Below are 16,178 nucleotides of genomic sequence, written 5' to 3' on the forward strand. Positions count from 1 at the left end.
GTGGGGAAAACAAGTATTTGATACACTGCTGATTTTGCAGGTTTTCCTACTTACAAATCATGTAGAGGTCTGTCATTTTTATCATATGTACACTTAAACTGTGAGAGACGGAATCTAAAGCAAAAATCCAGAAAATCACATTGTATGATTTTTAAGTAATTAATTTGCATTTTATTGCATGACATAAGTATTTGATTACCTACCAACCAGTAAGAATTCCGTCTATCACAAACCTGTTAGTTTTTCTTTAAGAAGCCCTCCTGTTCTCCACTCATTACCTGTATTAACTGCACCTGTTTGAACTCGTTACCTGTATAAAAGACACCTGTCCACACACTCAATCAAACAGACTCCAACCTCTCCACAATGGCCAAGACAAGAGAGCTGTGTAAGGACATCAGGGATAAAATTGTAGACCTGCACAAGGCTGGGATGAGCTACAGGACAATAGGCAAGCAGCTTGGTGAGAAGGCAACAACTGTTGGCGCAATTATTAGAAAATGGAAGAAGTTCAAGATGATGGTCAATCACCCTCGGTCTGGGGCTCCATGCAATATCTCACCTCGTGGGGCATCAATGATGATGAGGAAGCTGAGGGATCAGCCCAGAACTAAACGGCAGGACCTGGTCAATGACCTGAAGAGAGGCGGCAGGGTAGCCTAGTGGTTAGAGCGTTGGACTAGTAACTGGAAGGTTGCAAGTTCAAACCCCCGAGCTGACAAGGTACAAATCTGTCGTTCTGCCCCTGAACAGGCAGTTAACCCACTGTTCCTAGGCCGTCATTGAAAATAAGAATTTGTTCTTAACTGACTTGCCTAGTTAAATAAAGGTAAAATAAATAAAAAAGAGCTGGGACCACAGTCTCAAAGAAAACCATTAGCACACTACACCGTCATGGATTAAAATCCTGCAGCACACACAAGGTCCCCCTGCTCAAGCCAGCGCATGTCCAGGCCCGTCTGAAGTTTGCCAATGACCATCTTGATGATCCAGAGGAGGAATGGGAGAAGGTCATGTGGTCTGATGAGACAAAAATAGAGCTTTTTGGTCTAAACTCCACTCGCCATGTTTGGAGGAAGAAGAAGGATGAGTACAACCCCAAGAACACCATCCCAAAGTGAAGCATGGAGGTGGAAACATCATTCTTTGGGGATGCTTTTCTGCAAAGGGGACAGGACGACTGCACCATATTGAGGGGAGGATGGATGAGGCCATGTATCGCGAGATCTTGGCCAACAACCTTCTTCCCTCAGTAAGAGCATTGAAGATGGGTCGTGGCTGGGTCTTCCAGCATGAAATCGACCCGAAACACACAGCCAGGGCAACTAAGGAGTGGCTCCGTAAGAAGCATCTCAAGGTCCTGGAGTGGCCTAGCCAGTCTCTAGACCTGAACCCAATAGAAAATCTTTGGAGGGAGCTGAAAGTCCATATTGCCCAGCGACAACCCCGAAACCTGAAGGATATGGAGAAGGTCTGTATGGAGGAGTGGGCCAAAATCCCTGATGCAGTGTGTGCAAACCTGGTCAAGAACTACAGGAAACGTATGACCTCTACTTGCAAACAAAGGTTTCTGTACCAAATATTAAGTTCTGCTTTTCTGATGTATCAAATACGTATGTCATGCAATAAAATGCAAATTAATTACTTAAAAATCATACAATGTGATTTTCTGGATTTTTGTTTTAGATTCCATCTCTCACAGTTGAAGTGTACATTTGATAAAAATTAGACCTCTACATGCTTTGTAAGTAGGAAAACCTGAAAAATCGGCAGTGTTTCAAATACTTGTTCTCCCACTGCATATTACATAGGTTTATGTTTTGTAAGTTTATTTAGGGTTTCTTCGTCTTCATTAAAGAGGTATGTATTCATCTTATGCTGCACCTTGGTCTCCTCCATACGTCGAACGTGACAGAATAACCCACCAAACAAAGGCCCAAGCAGCGTGAAAGGGAGGAACAGCGCTTGGTGAAAAGACAGACCTGGGACGAGATACTGGACGGTAAAGGACGGTAAAGGATCCTGGACGTGGGAGGAGATACTGGCAGGAGAGGATCAGGAGTTAGCACGGGAGGAACGGCGACGATATAAGGGTACACGGCTAGCACGGAAGCCCGAGAGGCAGCCCCAAGATTGTTTTGGGGGGATGGCACACGAGGAGATTGGCAGAGTCAGGTAGGAGACCTGAGCCAACTCCTCGTGCTTACTGTGGGGAGTGTGTTACTGGTCAGGCATAGTGTTATGCATAGATGCACACGGTGTCTCCAGTGCGCATTTCTAGCCCGGTGCGCTCTATTCCAGCTCATCGCATTGGCCGGGCTAGAATGGGCATCCAGCCAGGAAGAAGGGTGTCGGCTCAGCGCTCCTGGTCTCCAGTATACCTCCATGGACCAGGATATCCTGCGCCGGCTCTGTGTACTGTGAGTCTGCACAGCTCTGTGCGTCCTGTGCCAGCGCCCTGCATTTGCAGGGCAAGTATAAACATACAGCCAGGACGGGTTGTGTCAGCTCTACACTCCAGACCTCCATTACGCCTCCACAGCCCAGTACGCCCTGTGCCTGCTCCCCGCACTCGCCCTGAGATGCGTGTCCCCAGCCCAGTACCACCAGTGCCAGTGCCAACACCACGCACCAGGCTTCCTGTGCGTCTCCAGAGCCCTGTACGCCCTGTTCCTCCTCTCCGCACTCGCCCTGAGGTGCGTGTCCTCAGCCCGGTACCACCAGTGCCGGTACCACGCACCAGTTCTCCAGTGCGTCTCCAGGGTCCAGTACTCCGTGTTCCTGATCCTCACACTCGCCCTGAGGTGAGTGTCCACAGCCCGGTACCACCAGTGCCGGCACCATGCACCAGGCCCACAGTGCGCCTCGCCACTCCAGAGCATCCGGCGACAGTACCCAGTCCAGAGCGTCCGGCGACAGTACCCAGTCCAGAGCGTCCGGCGACAGTACCCAGTCCAGAGCGTCCGGCGACAGTACCCAGTCCAGAGCGTCCGGCGACAGTACCCAGTCCAGAGCGTCCGGCGACAGTACCCAGTCCAGAGCGTCCGGCGACAGTACCCAGTCCAGAGCGTCCGGCGACAGTACCCAGTCCAGAGCATCCGGCGACAGTACCCTGTCCAGAGCGTCCGGCGACAGTACCCAGTCCAGAGCGTCCGGCGACAGTCTACAGACCGGAACCTCCTACGACGGGCTACAGACCGGAGCCTCCTACGACAGGCCGCAGACCGGAGTCTCCTACGACGGACCGCAGACCTGAACCTCCTACGACGGAGTCTCCCTCCAGTCCGAATCCGCCAGAGTCTCCCTCAAGTCTGGATCCGCCAGAATCTCCCTCCAATCCAGAGGCACCACTCACGCCAGACTCGACCATCAGTCCAGTGGCGTCCTCTAGTCTGTGGTCGGCAGTGAGGGTTCCCGTTCCAGAGACATTAAGGAAGTGTGACGAGTCAGAAGTGGAGCGGGGTTCACGTCCCGAGCCAGAACCGCCACCTCGGAGTTATGCCCACCCAGACCCTCCCATATAGGCGTAGGTGTGCGGCCGGGAGTCCGCACCTTTGGGGGAGGTACTGTCACGCCCTGACCTTAGTATTCTTTGTTTTCTTTATTATTTTGTTTAGGTCAGGGTGTGACATGGCTGATGTATGTGTTTTTGTTCCTGTCTAGGGGTTTTGTATGTCTATGGGTGTTTTACTAGTCTAGGTGTTATGTATGTATTTGTGTATTTGTGAGACATAGAGTAGGTGAATGGATGATCTCCGCATGTATGGTTCCCACCGTGAAGCATTGAGGAGGAGGTGTGATGGTGTGGGGGTGCTTTGCTGGTGACACTGTCAGTGATTTATTTAGAATTCAAGGCTGTTGGAAAAGCATTCCAAGTGAATCTGGTTGAGAGAATGCCAGAGTGTGCCTCGTGAGGTATTGGTTGGTCTCATAAAGGCAAGGCAACCATACTGCCGAGCACCATTACAGCTGCTAACGTTACAGCCGAGCGTCATCACAGTTCTATCACTCTCAAACAGAGAAATGCACATGAAACGTTAGCTAGCCGTCAATGCAATACGTAAATACGTTCTAAAATGTAAGTTCATTCTAAATGATAATGACTCTCAAAAACAGACATGCTTATGTCAATATCCTGACTGGTTTTATAACGTAAATACCATGTACACCTTAGTTACTTATGAAGACAGCCATATGATTTATAGATAGCTAAAGCTAACCCGGATTCTCCATTCATAAACATCACAGCTAACATTAACTGGCTAGCTAGCTACTGTAGCTGGCGCAATGTCTTGGTACTGCAACGTGTCAAGCAGAAAACAGGCCATCTCCGCATCAGACTTCAGCCCTTTTAAGGGCCATAACTTCACTCCAGCGATAAAAATTGTTACCAATATTTACTCTTTTTGGCACATGTTTCCGCAACCAGTGGGGCTGGATGCTTGCCTAAAAAAAATCCAGCATTGTTGATTGCGCTCGGAAGAAGATGATCAGGCCTCAGAGTGACGCTTCTCAAAGAGGGGAGGTGCAGCCCTCCAATTTGATAACAAGAAAGAACCGTCTATTGTTGACCATCAGAAAAACTGAAATTCTGAACGCAATTTTGTAAGGGCCCAAAGCATTTTCTTTTTTCTTTTTTGGGGGGTGTGAAACACTATCGTTCCACTATTACTGCAGATATATTATGGACATTTTATGACATAATGCAAAAATTATACTTAATGCTCCGTTAAAAAAAAACTATTTTATGCATGTTCTTGATTTAGTGGCACAGATACTTGCATGCATTTTAGAACAAATAGGATATTACGAAAATGTAAGAAAATATATAGTTGAATCTCCTAAAACCAGATGAGGACATACATATTCCACGCAACGTTAGTGTTTCATTTGATCTATTCAGGCACAAAGACCTACTTTACTGAGTGTGTTTGGGACTAGTACTAAGTGAATGTTAGAGTTGTGTGAGTGTTGAAGTTAGGTGTTAACAAGAAATTTGTGGAGTGGTTTAAAAACGAGTTTTCAATACTCCAACCTAAGTGTATGTAAACTTCCGACTTCAACTGTATACTCTTGGGCTGGCTGCGCTGTGATCATTGCTGGTGGTGTGGATGTGAATACCTAAGTTGTTTTATAACGTTATATAGGGATTGAAAGGAGAGAGTACTATTACTGCATATGCTGTATGAATAGTATAATGGGTTACTATAAATTTGATAGAGTAACAGTGGAAATAATTATAATAATATACAACTTGCATACCCACACGTAGATGTATGTAAGGGGTGTAAAAGTATTCTGAGAAATGTTCAGTGTGGTCCCTTTATGGATCATGTGATAAAGGTAAGGTTCGAGCATTGTATGACTGCCTAAAGGGTCTGGAATATAAAGTCTCAGACAAAGATTGGCGCATATCCACTTTTGGTAAATGTACAGGACTTCACTTACCCCTAACCAATAAAACTAGAGATGATAACTAACCTTAAGGCCCAGTCTATCCTGTCTACGGTGCCAGACTTATTATGAACAGAACACTCCATCTACAGTGGGTTGATAGGCAGTGCTAGTCCAGTTATAATAGACATGGCCCCAGAAAGAAACCCTAGTCTAGAGAGCTATCTCAAAAAGGAAGCTTCCTCCAAAAGTTTCTCTCTTCCCTTATATTTTATACATTTGGCGCATTACATGTTCATCTTAAAATAATAGACATTTAATAAGTGTGAAGCAGAAAGTGAATATCGAACAAAAATGAATAGTAAATATTATAAGTAACATTGTAAGGGTAGACTAAAATGCCAACAATGCCTTCCAATTTGGAGAAAGTTACCATGTTTGTTTTGTTTGTTTTAAACCCTTACAATAGCAGTAAAAGCAGAAAATTGTTTGAGAGTGATCCATGCGTATTAGCAGTAGCAATTGAGAGGATCTTCCTATTGGGAAGAAAGGGTCCTAGTTGAAGGAAACAGAAATGGAGACTAGTGAAAGTAACAAAGTGAATGGCAATATTAGTGGCTTTCAGATAGCACTCTAATAATGCCACATTTTAGTAATTTGAAGAAGCTGAAGTTTCAATACAAAGTTGCATTACGAACAGAGGGACAGATATTAAATTAGAGGCTGCCATCTGGTGTTTGGGTTAGAGATAAGCTTCCTGTGGACAAATAGATAAGCAGCCAGTGAAAATAAGTGGTACTCACTGAACTCAAACAGGCTGTAAGGGATACATTGGGACATTTGGGACAGAGGTATGACTAATTGAATAAGAGACGTTTTGACAATTTTCAATGATTATTTCTCAATTATATAGTTTTGGTAACACCAGTAATTTAAGTAAGAAGGTAATGTCATCTAAAACAAGAATCTGTTTTCAATACGTGGATCTGTGTCCAAAATTGAAGTAAGTCCAAGTAAATGTTTCAGTACCGAGTATTGAGTTGATAAGACAGCGCCTACTTTTTGAGGGACATAGCAGATTTTATAAACAACAGGTTTCATATTTTGACTAGTTGATGTCAAAAGGGCAGTCAGCAACAAGTCAATGCAACAAATCAAAATGATAAGAAAGTGCCTATGTTGCTTACCAGGACACTGTATCTGAAGTACGATTCTGTATATGCATGGTTTTATCAAGACTTCCTGCCCAAGATGCAGTAAGCTCGATTACGTTTTTTTTTTTTTTACACAGTTCCAAATTAAGTAAGGCTTGGCCATTTTGTTTGTTTTTACCCTACATTTTACCACACATGCCAGCACCCACACACAACCCACCTGTTATGAATATTTGTCATTTGTGTTAATACCGTGTTTGATTTATTGTGTTGGGTCTTTATATTTGGTTTTAGTGGGTTCTTCATAGGTTGGGGGAAAAAAATGCACCTTAAAGAGCACACAAATAACATTTTCTGAAGTTTCTAATTTCCGGATTTTGGTTGCACACATGCAAATACTCCTGATAAGAAATGTAATGAAAAACCCCATGTAAACCTGGTACAGAAATATTTGAAATGTCTTTAGATAACGAGTCTGAATACAGGGAAAGAAAAGGCAAAGACAAATTCACTTACTGGGGTTGAATGGCCTCATTAAGGCTAGAGACATCGGGTGAGATTTAATTGTAATATGTAAACACTTATAATTAGGAAGAAGTTTAGAATTTATCAATAGTCCTATGTGTGATTCAGACCATGAGAAGGAGAGAGCGCTGCCCCTGAATGAGGGAAACCTGTCTCTAGTCTATTTTACAACGCCTTGAATGACCTTATGGGATACAATTATTTCCTTCTGGAGTTATCAAGGGTTGTAATTAAAATTGTTTTTGTTCTTCTGATTAGTACAAATGTTATTTAACTGGCAGTGTTGTTTTTTGGACGCATGAATCCCGATGTGAGTCATGTGTCCAAAGGGAGAATTACCTGTCCCCTGGGGCCCTTTGGTAAATATGCAAATGTATTTTGTTTACATGCCTGCCTGTAAAAGGAAAACATATATGTTGGTAATGGTTGACAGTTACTCCAAATGGATTGAAGTTTTCCCTGGGTCAAACACTTTCTTGCAATTATCTAGCAATGTCTCTGCACTACAGAATGTATCAGATTGTTGGGTTTGTGGATTGTTACCAGACAGTGCTGAGACTATGCCATTACTTGCTATACCCCTCGGTGCATATGAAATATTGATGTGGACCAAAGCAGGTAACCTTACAGAGAGCTTGATTGGATAAAGGATAAGGTGTTTATATGAAGAAGTATATTGCTGTTGTTGTTTTTGTAACACAAATCGCACCAGTTTGGGTCTGCAGGATTAGCCCTCTAACTCCTGACCCTGTATCTCTGCGGTGAGGTTGCCAATGTGATAGGGGAGGAGAAGCCTATTTTCAAAAATGGTTTCAACAGTGCGTTGTTATTATCTTTGACATTTGTATTAAGAATATTAGTGGTAGTATTAATTTGTCATACAATGAATAGTTTGTCTGGATTTCCTGAATCAGAAATACCCTTAACTAAACTGTTGTTCTGGTCTGTCCTCTCTTGAGGTTATGGCGAAGGTGACCACAGATGGTATCTATCAAGACTTCATGGAAGGGATAATTAGACCGAGTGAGCCTCACGCCCTCCAACCGGCTGAAGTGACGGCAACGCAACAATGGTGTTCACTATGGCCCCTGTCCTTCACCACTTCTACCGGAGACCTGAGTCTGAGTCAGCAACCTGTGCACAGTATCCAGTCTAAGCTATCAACTGCTTTTTCTCTCAGGAGTGTGGCATGAGTCCACGTGGAGTGAGCATAGAGAGAGGTCCCGTCCAGACATCTCTCATGGTTCTGTGTACTGGTCAGAAAATGGAGAAGACATAATGGACTGTAAAGGTGGCAGTTCAGGTGAGTGATTTGTCTGCCGTTTGCAAAAATCAGATTATTCCTCCGATATTGACATTGGAACATTATTAAGGGCCATCTACATTGAACATGTGCCATTGGTAGGTCAAACTGAAGACGAAAATGAAGAAACGCAAGAAGAATGAATGCCAGGGAATGGCAACCGGTGGTGGTCAACCGTGCCCATATTTGATTTAGGCTTGTCCAAAATGGTTTATTTAGGGTATCAGGTTGATTGTGGTCTGCACACTGCAAAATTCATAGTAATTTAGACAAAAAAAATGCATTGAGATACCAATTTGTCATTAACATGCCAATCGCAACAAAAGCTCCATCTGAAATGTCATTGCCAGAATCCATAAATGAAAGTGTCTGTGGTTTTATGAAGCATATGTGTAACTGTATCATTCTACTGCAATGGTTTTACAAGTAAGGGCTATGGTATTACGATCAGTTACTAGTTGGATTGTACAACCCAGAATAAAGGGTTTGAAAGTGTCTGTGGTTTTATGAATTAATTTAGTTTACTTGTGTATTTTGATAGAAGCTATAATGTGATGCTTACCTTAAAATGTAATGATAATTATCACAGTGATAAAAGCAGGGAATGTGCGGGAAAATGTTGTCTGAAGAGATAGCATTGAATTGTACACAGTATCTCCTTTCCTTCTTTCTTGGTTCATGCAGGTGACTGTGACCTCCTCCTCAGACCAATTGGCAGTACGCCCAGAACATTGTTCTGGGAATCAAAAGGGATATCTCAGTTTCAAGGTCTCAGCTTGGAGAGAAGCCGTGTGGTGAGGTATTGGTCGATCACATACAGGAACCAAATATAAATTATGAATTAATTATGAGTAATGTAAATCATGCAAATATAACTTGTCTGTGTAAGCAGTATATAAGAGAACGGGACTGCCACAACTGACATGTACTATGGTGCATTAAGTTTGTTGGAACCTCTCCAGCTTGCTGATAATAAAGAATGATTAATTTAATATTGACTTCAGCTGCCCCTGGTGGTAATTTCCACAACACCAAGATAATCCATCCACCTGACAGGTGTGGCATATCAAGAAGCTGACAAAACAGCAGGATCATTACACAGGTGAACCTTCTGCTGGGGACAATAAAAGACCACTCTAAAATGTGCAGATTTGTCACACAACACAATGCCACAGATGTCTCAAGTTGAGGGAGCGTGCAATTGGCATGCTGACTGCAGGAATGTCCACCAAAGCTGTTGCCAGAGAATTTAATGTTCATTTCTCTACCGTAAACCGCCGGTAGTTTTAGAGAATTTGGAAGTAGATCCAAACGGCCTCACAAACACAGTATGGCATTATTTATTTATTTTTTAAACGTAGATACTGCACTGTTGGTTAGAGCCTGTAAGTAAGCATTTCACTGTTTTATTCAGTGCACGTAACAAATAAACTTTGATTTGGGCGATCGGTTTGCTGATGTCAACCATGTTAACAGTGTCCCATGGTGGTGGTGGTGGAATGGTATGGTCAGGCATAAGCTACGGACAATGAACACAATTTAATTTTATCGAAGGTCATTTGGATGCAGATACCGTGACGAGATCCCGACGCCCATTGTCATGCCGTTCGTCCGCCGCCATCGCCTCATGTATCAACATGATAATGCACGACCCCAAGACGCAAGGATCTGTACACAATTTCTGGAGACTGAAAATGTCTCAGTTCTTCCATGGCCTCCATACTCACCAGACATGTCATCTGTTGAGCATGTTTGGGAGGCTCTGGATCGGCATGTGTAACAGCGTGTTCTAGTTCACGCCAATATTCAGCAACTTTCACAGCCAGTGAAGAGGAGTGGGACAGCATTCCACAGGCCATGACCAGTAGCCTGATCAACTCTATGCGAAGGAGATGTGTCGTGCTGCAAATGGTGGTCACAACAGATACTGACTGGTTTTCTGATCCACGCCCCTACCCTTTTTGTAAAGGTATCTCTGACCAACAATATTCCCAGTCATATGAAATCCAGAGATTTTAAGTCCTAATGAATTTATTTCAATTGACTGATTTCCTGAAATGAACTGTAACTCAATAAAAATCTTTGAAATTGTTACATTTATTGTATATTTTTGTTCAGTATACAATATTTCACATAGATCGCTTTCTTTAATTCTGAAATATAACATGCTAAATCAAGGTTCTTGAGAACTCAAATTAATCTGTTAGCGGTTTTAAGATTAACTATTGAATTGCTGAACTATGGAATGCTATGGAAATGTTGTTATTGTATTATTGTCAAAACAAGACAATGTCTGTATATCTCATTTGTCTGTTACATTGTGAAAAGTAGGCTCTGTTGGTATTGTTAAGAGTCAGGAATGCAATTGTGTGCAATACCTAACACCTGAGTTCTTCCCATTCTCCTTAACATGCCACTGTATGTATAATTACATAGATGAATGCCTATGCTAATATTCAGTGTTCTCACACCACATGGCATGTTACATGATGTAGGAGATCAAGGGTCATATCTTGAGGAGCTGCTCAGCAGCTGCCAAGTGAAACAGGAAGTTCTCTGTAGCAGGCGGGAAGTGGCGCTGCTTTAAGGTCTCCAGGGTGATTTTAGAGTTCTCACATTCCTCGGCTAATGACGCCAAGTTAGCAAGGATCTCCCTCGTCTTTATGGAAATGTCCTGAAAACATCATAGCAAACAGACAGCTTTTTTCGTAATTGTGCTAAATACCGGGATACTTATTATAACATATTTACTGTATGAACACTGTTCATCTTTGAAAAGGCATACCTCACACCTTCTCTGATCACTGAAGAATGAATGGTAAAGGATGTCATGTGTACTTTCAACTCTCACCTTGATAATCTGCCCGTCTGTTCTATCAGCATTCTCTGCAGACTGGACAATGACGAGCCCAATGTCTTTGTGCAGCTTTCCCATAGACATGGCCTCTTTGGTGTATAGAGTAGATAGGAGAGACATCATATGGTTTAAGAAATGGAGGTTTCTCTACATTCCGTTATTTATATTTTTAGATACAGAGCATTCTTCACTTTGGCCAGACTGTCTTTTACAGTAATAGGAAGGAGATTAGAATTGAGGCACCCACCTTTGGCACTCTGGGATATAGTAATCTCACTATCTGGGAGGTTTACATATACGTCAAACAAGTCCGATCTGTTGCTCACTTCTGGATCAACAAATCCTGCGACGTACCCTGCAGAGACAGTGAGCATATGGGTGAATCAACTATTCATTTCTTCACCATAAGGCTTTTCAGGGACAGTGCAGATGGGGGTACTCACAGAACTCTACGTTGAGAATCTCCAAGGAACATGTTTTCAAAACAATAGGCAAGTAAAATAATGTACTGCAAGTCGATTATTGCATGAGTCTTCGTGTGTGTGTGTGTGTGTGTGTGTGTGTGTGTGTGTGTGTGTGTGTGTGTGTGTGTGTGTGTGTGTGTGTGTGTGTGTGTGTGTGTGTGTGTGTGTGTGTGTGTGTGTGTGTGTGTGTGTGTGTGTGTGTGTGTGTGTAACTGACTGTTGGGAGACAATGGGAATCTGGGTTGTGTTCATTAGGACACGCAAAGGAAAACATTTTGCAAGAGAAAATGAACATTCTATTGGACAGGTCAAGGAAGTCCCTGACTGTTACAGTCCATGTTCTTCTCTTTGGTGTTTAATGAACACGACCCTGGGGTCTGAATCAATTTGCTTTAATGTGGATCTAATGAACCAGACATCCTCACCAGTGCACGTCCTGAGATTCTCGAGCTCACTGTCAGTCAGGTGGACATAAGGGTGCAAAATGGACCAGTCTTTCCTGTGCCATGTCAGAGCCGGAAGAGCTCTAGGAGGGGAAAATACAATCAAATCATACATTTGATATGAAGATGTCTGGTTCTCTCAAAAACATCAATTGTAATCCACTTCAACAATGAAGTCCATGAACAGTCAAAGGTCTGGGCCCAGTTTCCCCAAATCATCTTAAGGCTAACTTCATCAGGACTATTGTTAAATCTCAGAGCCGTTTACCAAAACCATCGTTACTAAAGATGCACTTGAAAAGGCTTGCTATTTAATGACAGCCTCAGACCACTAGTATAACAGCTAAGTGCGACAGCTAAGTGCGTCGTTAGATGCTTTTTTGCCCTTCCGCATCAAGATGTTTCACTGTCTTTCTGTAACTGCTGATAACTTTAAACCGATTGTGACTACAAATAGAAAGTTGCCAATGTCTTTGCAAATGATACAAACAAGCGAAGGATATTAGATGCTTCAAATAAATACAGTATAGGCACTATACTTTATTTCAATGATTTTGAAATACATTTCTTGTTATTTCAATTGAGTTTAATTCAGCTATTTGTATGCTACTGTCTTATTTCTGCCTACATGTGCACAAACAATGTGTCAAATCTTAATTTTGTGCATATAGGATAAGAATTAGAATAAGCCGCCTCAATATTTGTAGCCATAGGTGATAATATCTCATAGGGGCTGATCTGTCATCAGTATTGTGGAATAATTCTAATGTTAAGGTAAGACTTGAACGGGAGAAAGCTGATCCGAAAGCAGCGGTTTCTTTCGATCACATCACTTCGTGAACTCTCCCTCTCTGCGCACTGGTGGTGTTTTGGGAAACGCATGTTACATCGTCGCCCGTATTTTCCTCGGTGCATTTTCTCTATCGCCTTAGTCACCTTGTGAACTCCAACAGTGCTTCAACCTGAGGGTGATGGACCACGATCCTCTTCTTTAGCATAAGGGCTGTGTACAGGATGATGGTCTCCATCCCAAACTGGGACACCACATCTGAAACAGTAAATCACAAGATAGTCTACCTAATCCTGGTAATCGAATGGGATCAGCTTCTTCAAGGAAATGCTTCTTTGCATAACAATAAGGAAACTGGACAGTGTCAAGCACCTTGTATGAACAATCATGTCCTTATACTGTAATAAGTGTTTTATATTTGTACATGTCTAACCTTTCACTGAGCCTGCTAAGTAGGCCTTCCTGACATCGTAGTCCTTGATGAGAAAGAAGCCATTCTCATCACTCTGACAGAAGCCTTTGGTGAGGACTGCAATGTAACCCTCCATCATTTTCACGGGGCTCCCATGTTTGATGTACATCCTGAATGATAAAACACACATGAAGAAATGAATGAAGAAATATGTTTTGGGGAAGTATTAAACAAGCAGACATTTAGCCATGGGGGTGCATTAGCGTAGTATGCTGTACCTGCATAGTACTCGATTGAATGCTGCATACTTCTCAGGGTTGAAGTCCTTTGTTGTGACAACTATTGAAAAATGTGTGACCTAAAAAGAGAGAAATACGAGCAAAATAATTTATCATTAGACCTACAGGTTCAAATTATTTAAATGAATGGAGAATTTCAAAACTAACTGTACCTTCTTTAGAGCGGTTGGTTCCTGCACCTCTACCGTGGATATGTAGTACCAGGTACGGCGGAACTGGCCAAACACAAAAGTGTGCAAGCCTCGGCTGTCCTGTCTGAGACAGCACTTACTGAGCAGGACCTCCCGGAGCTCAGCACTGACTGAGGGATAGCACCACACCCACAAGGTGTCTGCATTCACATCTTTCTCTGTGTGGGGAAGAATATGAGAATAACGTGTCATATTGTTTTCACAACTCATTATTATCAATATTACCAGATCTTTAACTAAATTAATCTGTTCTCATGCTTACAGGAAGTAAAATCAAAGATGGTAAAATACTTAATCACATTGATATCACAGGTAGAACAATGAGACAGATATTTCCCTGGATGTATAAATGTGAAGCATCCGGTTGGCGTTTCCACTGACTACCAAATATGGTAGTGAGAGGAAGCCCACTGGCGGGCAGTGGGAGAAGACTGGAACGAGATGGATTTTGGCCGAAATTCTGCAAATTCTCTCATCAATTAAACATTTGATCTCAATACAGTTCTGTTCCCCAAACTGGAATCTGTTATGAACAGAACATACAAAATTTTGTAGACTTCGCCCTTTGCCACAGTTTCTACAAATGTAGTTATTTAGAAGGAGAGTAAAGACGAATTGAGTTATAGCAAACACGCAGTTCACAGCGTAGGCGTTCCCTAACGGAAATAAGCTAGAACGCGCCAATAGGATCTCGCTAACTCGTCGAGCACTCGTTTTACCCACTATGATTAATTTGCTCCCATTGGAAACGACAAGCTGTGGTCTATCTTGGGTTAGTTAAACACATCTTTGTTGATATCATGTGATGCCAGTCAAAGCCGAACAGGAGCGAACTTGGCACGCGTCAACCAAAAAAAGCACGGTAAAAATAATTTTAAAAAGGGGAAGGATATGTCTTTCCTTACCAATTAACCCAACGCTTAACATGAGCTGAGTTTCTGGTGCCGCCATATCCCATCACAATTCTGTTGTACTGTGGGAGTTGACAATTAGGGACGCATGACAGCTTGTCTTGGGCAAGGAAGTACTTTCACCAAACGAACAGCTAGCTAGCTGTTCCTAACTGTTTGAAGATAGGATGAGCAAGAAAGAAGAGTAAAACATGTTCATTAGCTCTAGCAGGTTAGAGGCTATACCGAAATCAACAAATTAGCCACAATGAATGATTAGCTACAAGTAGTTCGACAGTGATAACATTTGATTTGAGAAGCTATGCACAGTTTGATGATAACAGTCTAAGGCTTCTAGCTAGCTACAGTATAGGACACACAAAGTTGAAAGTACAGTTACTGTACCGTGTGTCTGGTCCAGATCTGCGATTGGATTTAGCGAATCTACAAAATGTATAAATGATTAGCTAACATTGATGCTTTCAAAACACACAAGCATTGTGAACCAATCGCATTTGAGATCATGTGATCAAACGTAAAATTTTCTAAATAAAAGTCCCCAAAAAATCTGTTACAGGACGTGTAACTGATTTAAAAACCACAAAACATACAGTTAAAAGTTAATCAAACATTTGAAAATGAACAAAGATAGATTCACTGTATTATTATTAGCCTAATGATAACGCTTTTCGTTATAGTGCCCTGTAAAAAACAATACCAACACTGTTGCTGGAAGTGTTAGTGGTTTTCTAACTACTGTCAATTCGTAACAGAACAGGATTTAAACATGTTTTGAACAGAACATTTTCACATTGGCCCCGTCCAGGGATAACTTTGGACGGGGATCCTTGGGAAGTCCCTACCCCATTGAAGTTGACATTTTCAATGGTTAACACAAGGGTTGGGGTAGGGTAAGGGTAGGGGTTAGAGATTAGGGTAAAGCAGTCCCATCCCGGATAGCATTGAATTTTACCAAATAACGTAATCCCAATGTTTATTTCATGATTGTGCCACTTGCATGGTTTATGAACAAAATCTATTCAGTGTTTTGTGTTATTTTTGACCTGGGATTTTTTACTGTATTCAAAACTAAGAGGTGAATCAAATGAAAATCTAACTCACTTGACCTATTGTTATTTCCCCTCTAGGAAACCTGCAATGACATAGATGCATGACCTGCCTGGATATGAGCAGCATGGAGAACAGTGCCATCTAGTGAAATGAAAAATAAACTATTATTACAGATCATTTAAATTAACAATATTGAACTCATGTATATTGAAGACTGCAAAAGCAATTTGTTTAATACACATTTCGATGTCCCCTTATTAAAATAATTACATGTACCGATTACATGTTTTATTTAATGTATTTAATGTAACCACTAGCACTCAACAATAAGACTTAACACCTACAATAGCATGAAAAGAGGAGGGTAGGAACAATGAAACAGAAT

At 42.1% G+C, this 16,178-nt stretch overlaps 1 protein-coding gene and 2 long non-coding RNA genes across 3 annotated transcripts; 2 read left to right on the forward strand and 1 right to left on the reverse strand.

Moving 5' to 3' along the window:
• The first annotated feature begins 6,203 nt into the window (after positions 1-6,203).
• On the forward strand, positions 6,204-9,374 carry LOC124040817. The gene is made up of 2 exons (XR_006839801.1): positions 6,204-6,245; positions 8,033-9,374. It is a non-coding gene; the product is annotated as an uncharacterized LOC124040817 (long non-coding RNA).
• Positions 9,375-10,444: 1,070 nt separating this feature from the next.
• On the reverse strand, positions 10,445-15,248 carry LOC124040818 (DENN domain-containing protein 10-like). Its single transcript, XM_046357921.1, has 10 exons — positions 15,128-15,248; positions 14,738-14,895; positions 13,794-13,990; positions 13,621-13,700; positions 13,364-13,512; positions 13,077-13,188; positions 12,123-12,223; positions 11,481-11,588; positions 11,228-11,322; positions 10,445-11,050 (listed from the first exon to the last, which is right to left on the reverse strand). The coding sequence occupies exons 2-10, from the start codon at positions 14,781-14,783 to the stop codon at positions 10,883-10,885; spliced, it is 1,056 nt and encodes a 351-aa protein (XP_046213877.1). The 5' UTR covers positions 14,784-14,895; positions 15,128-15,248; the 3' UTR covers positions 10,445-10,882.
• On the forward strand, positions 14,582-16,073 carry LOC124040819. The gene is made up of 2 exons (XR_006839802.1): positions 14,582-14,694; positions 15,871-16,073. It is a non-coding gene; the product is annotated as an uncharacterized LOC124040819 (long non-coding RNA).
• Positions 16,074-16,178: the final 105 nt, after the last annotated feature.

This window comes from Oncorhynchus gorbuscha, linkage group LG08 (genome assembly GCF_021184085.1).
Source record: "Oncorhynchus gorbuscha isolate QuinsamMale2020 ecotype Even-year linkage group LG08, OgorEven_v1.0, whole genome shotgun sequence".
NCBI lineage: Eukaryota > Metazoa > Chordata > Actinopteri > Salmoniformes > Salmonidae > Oncorhynchus > Oncorhynchus gorbuscha.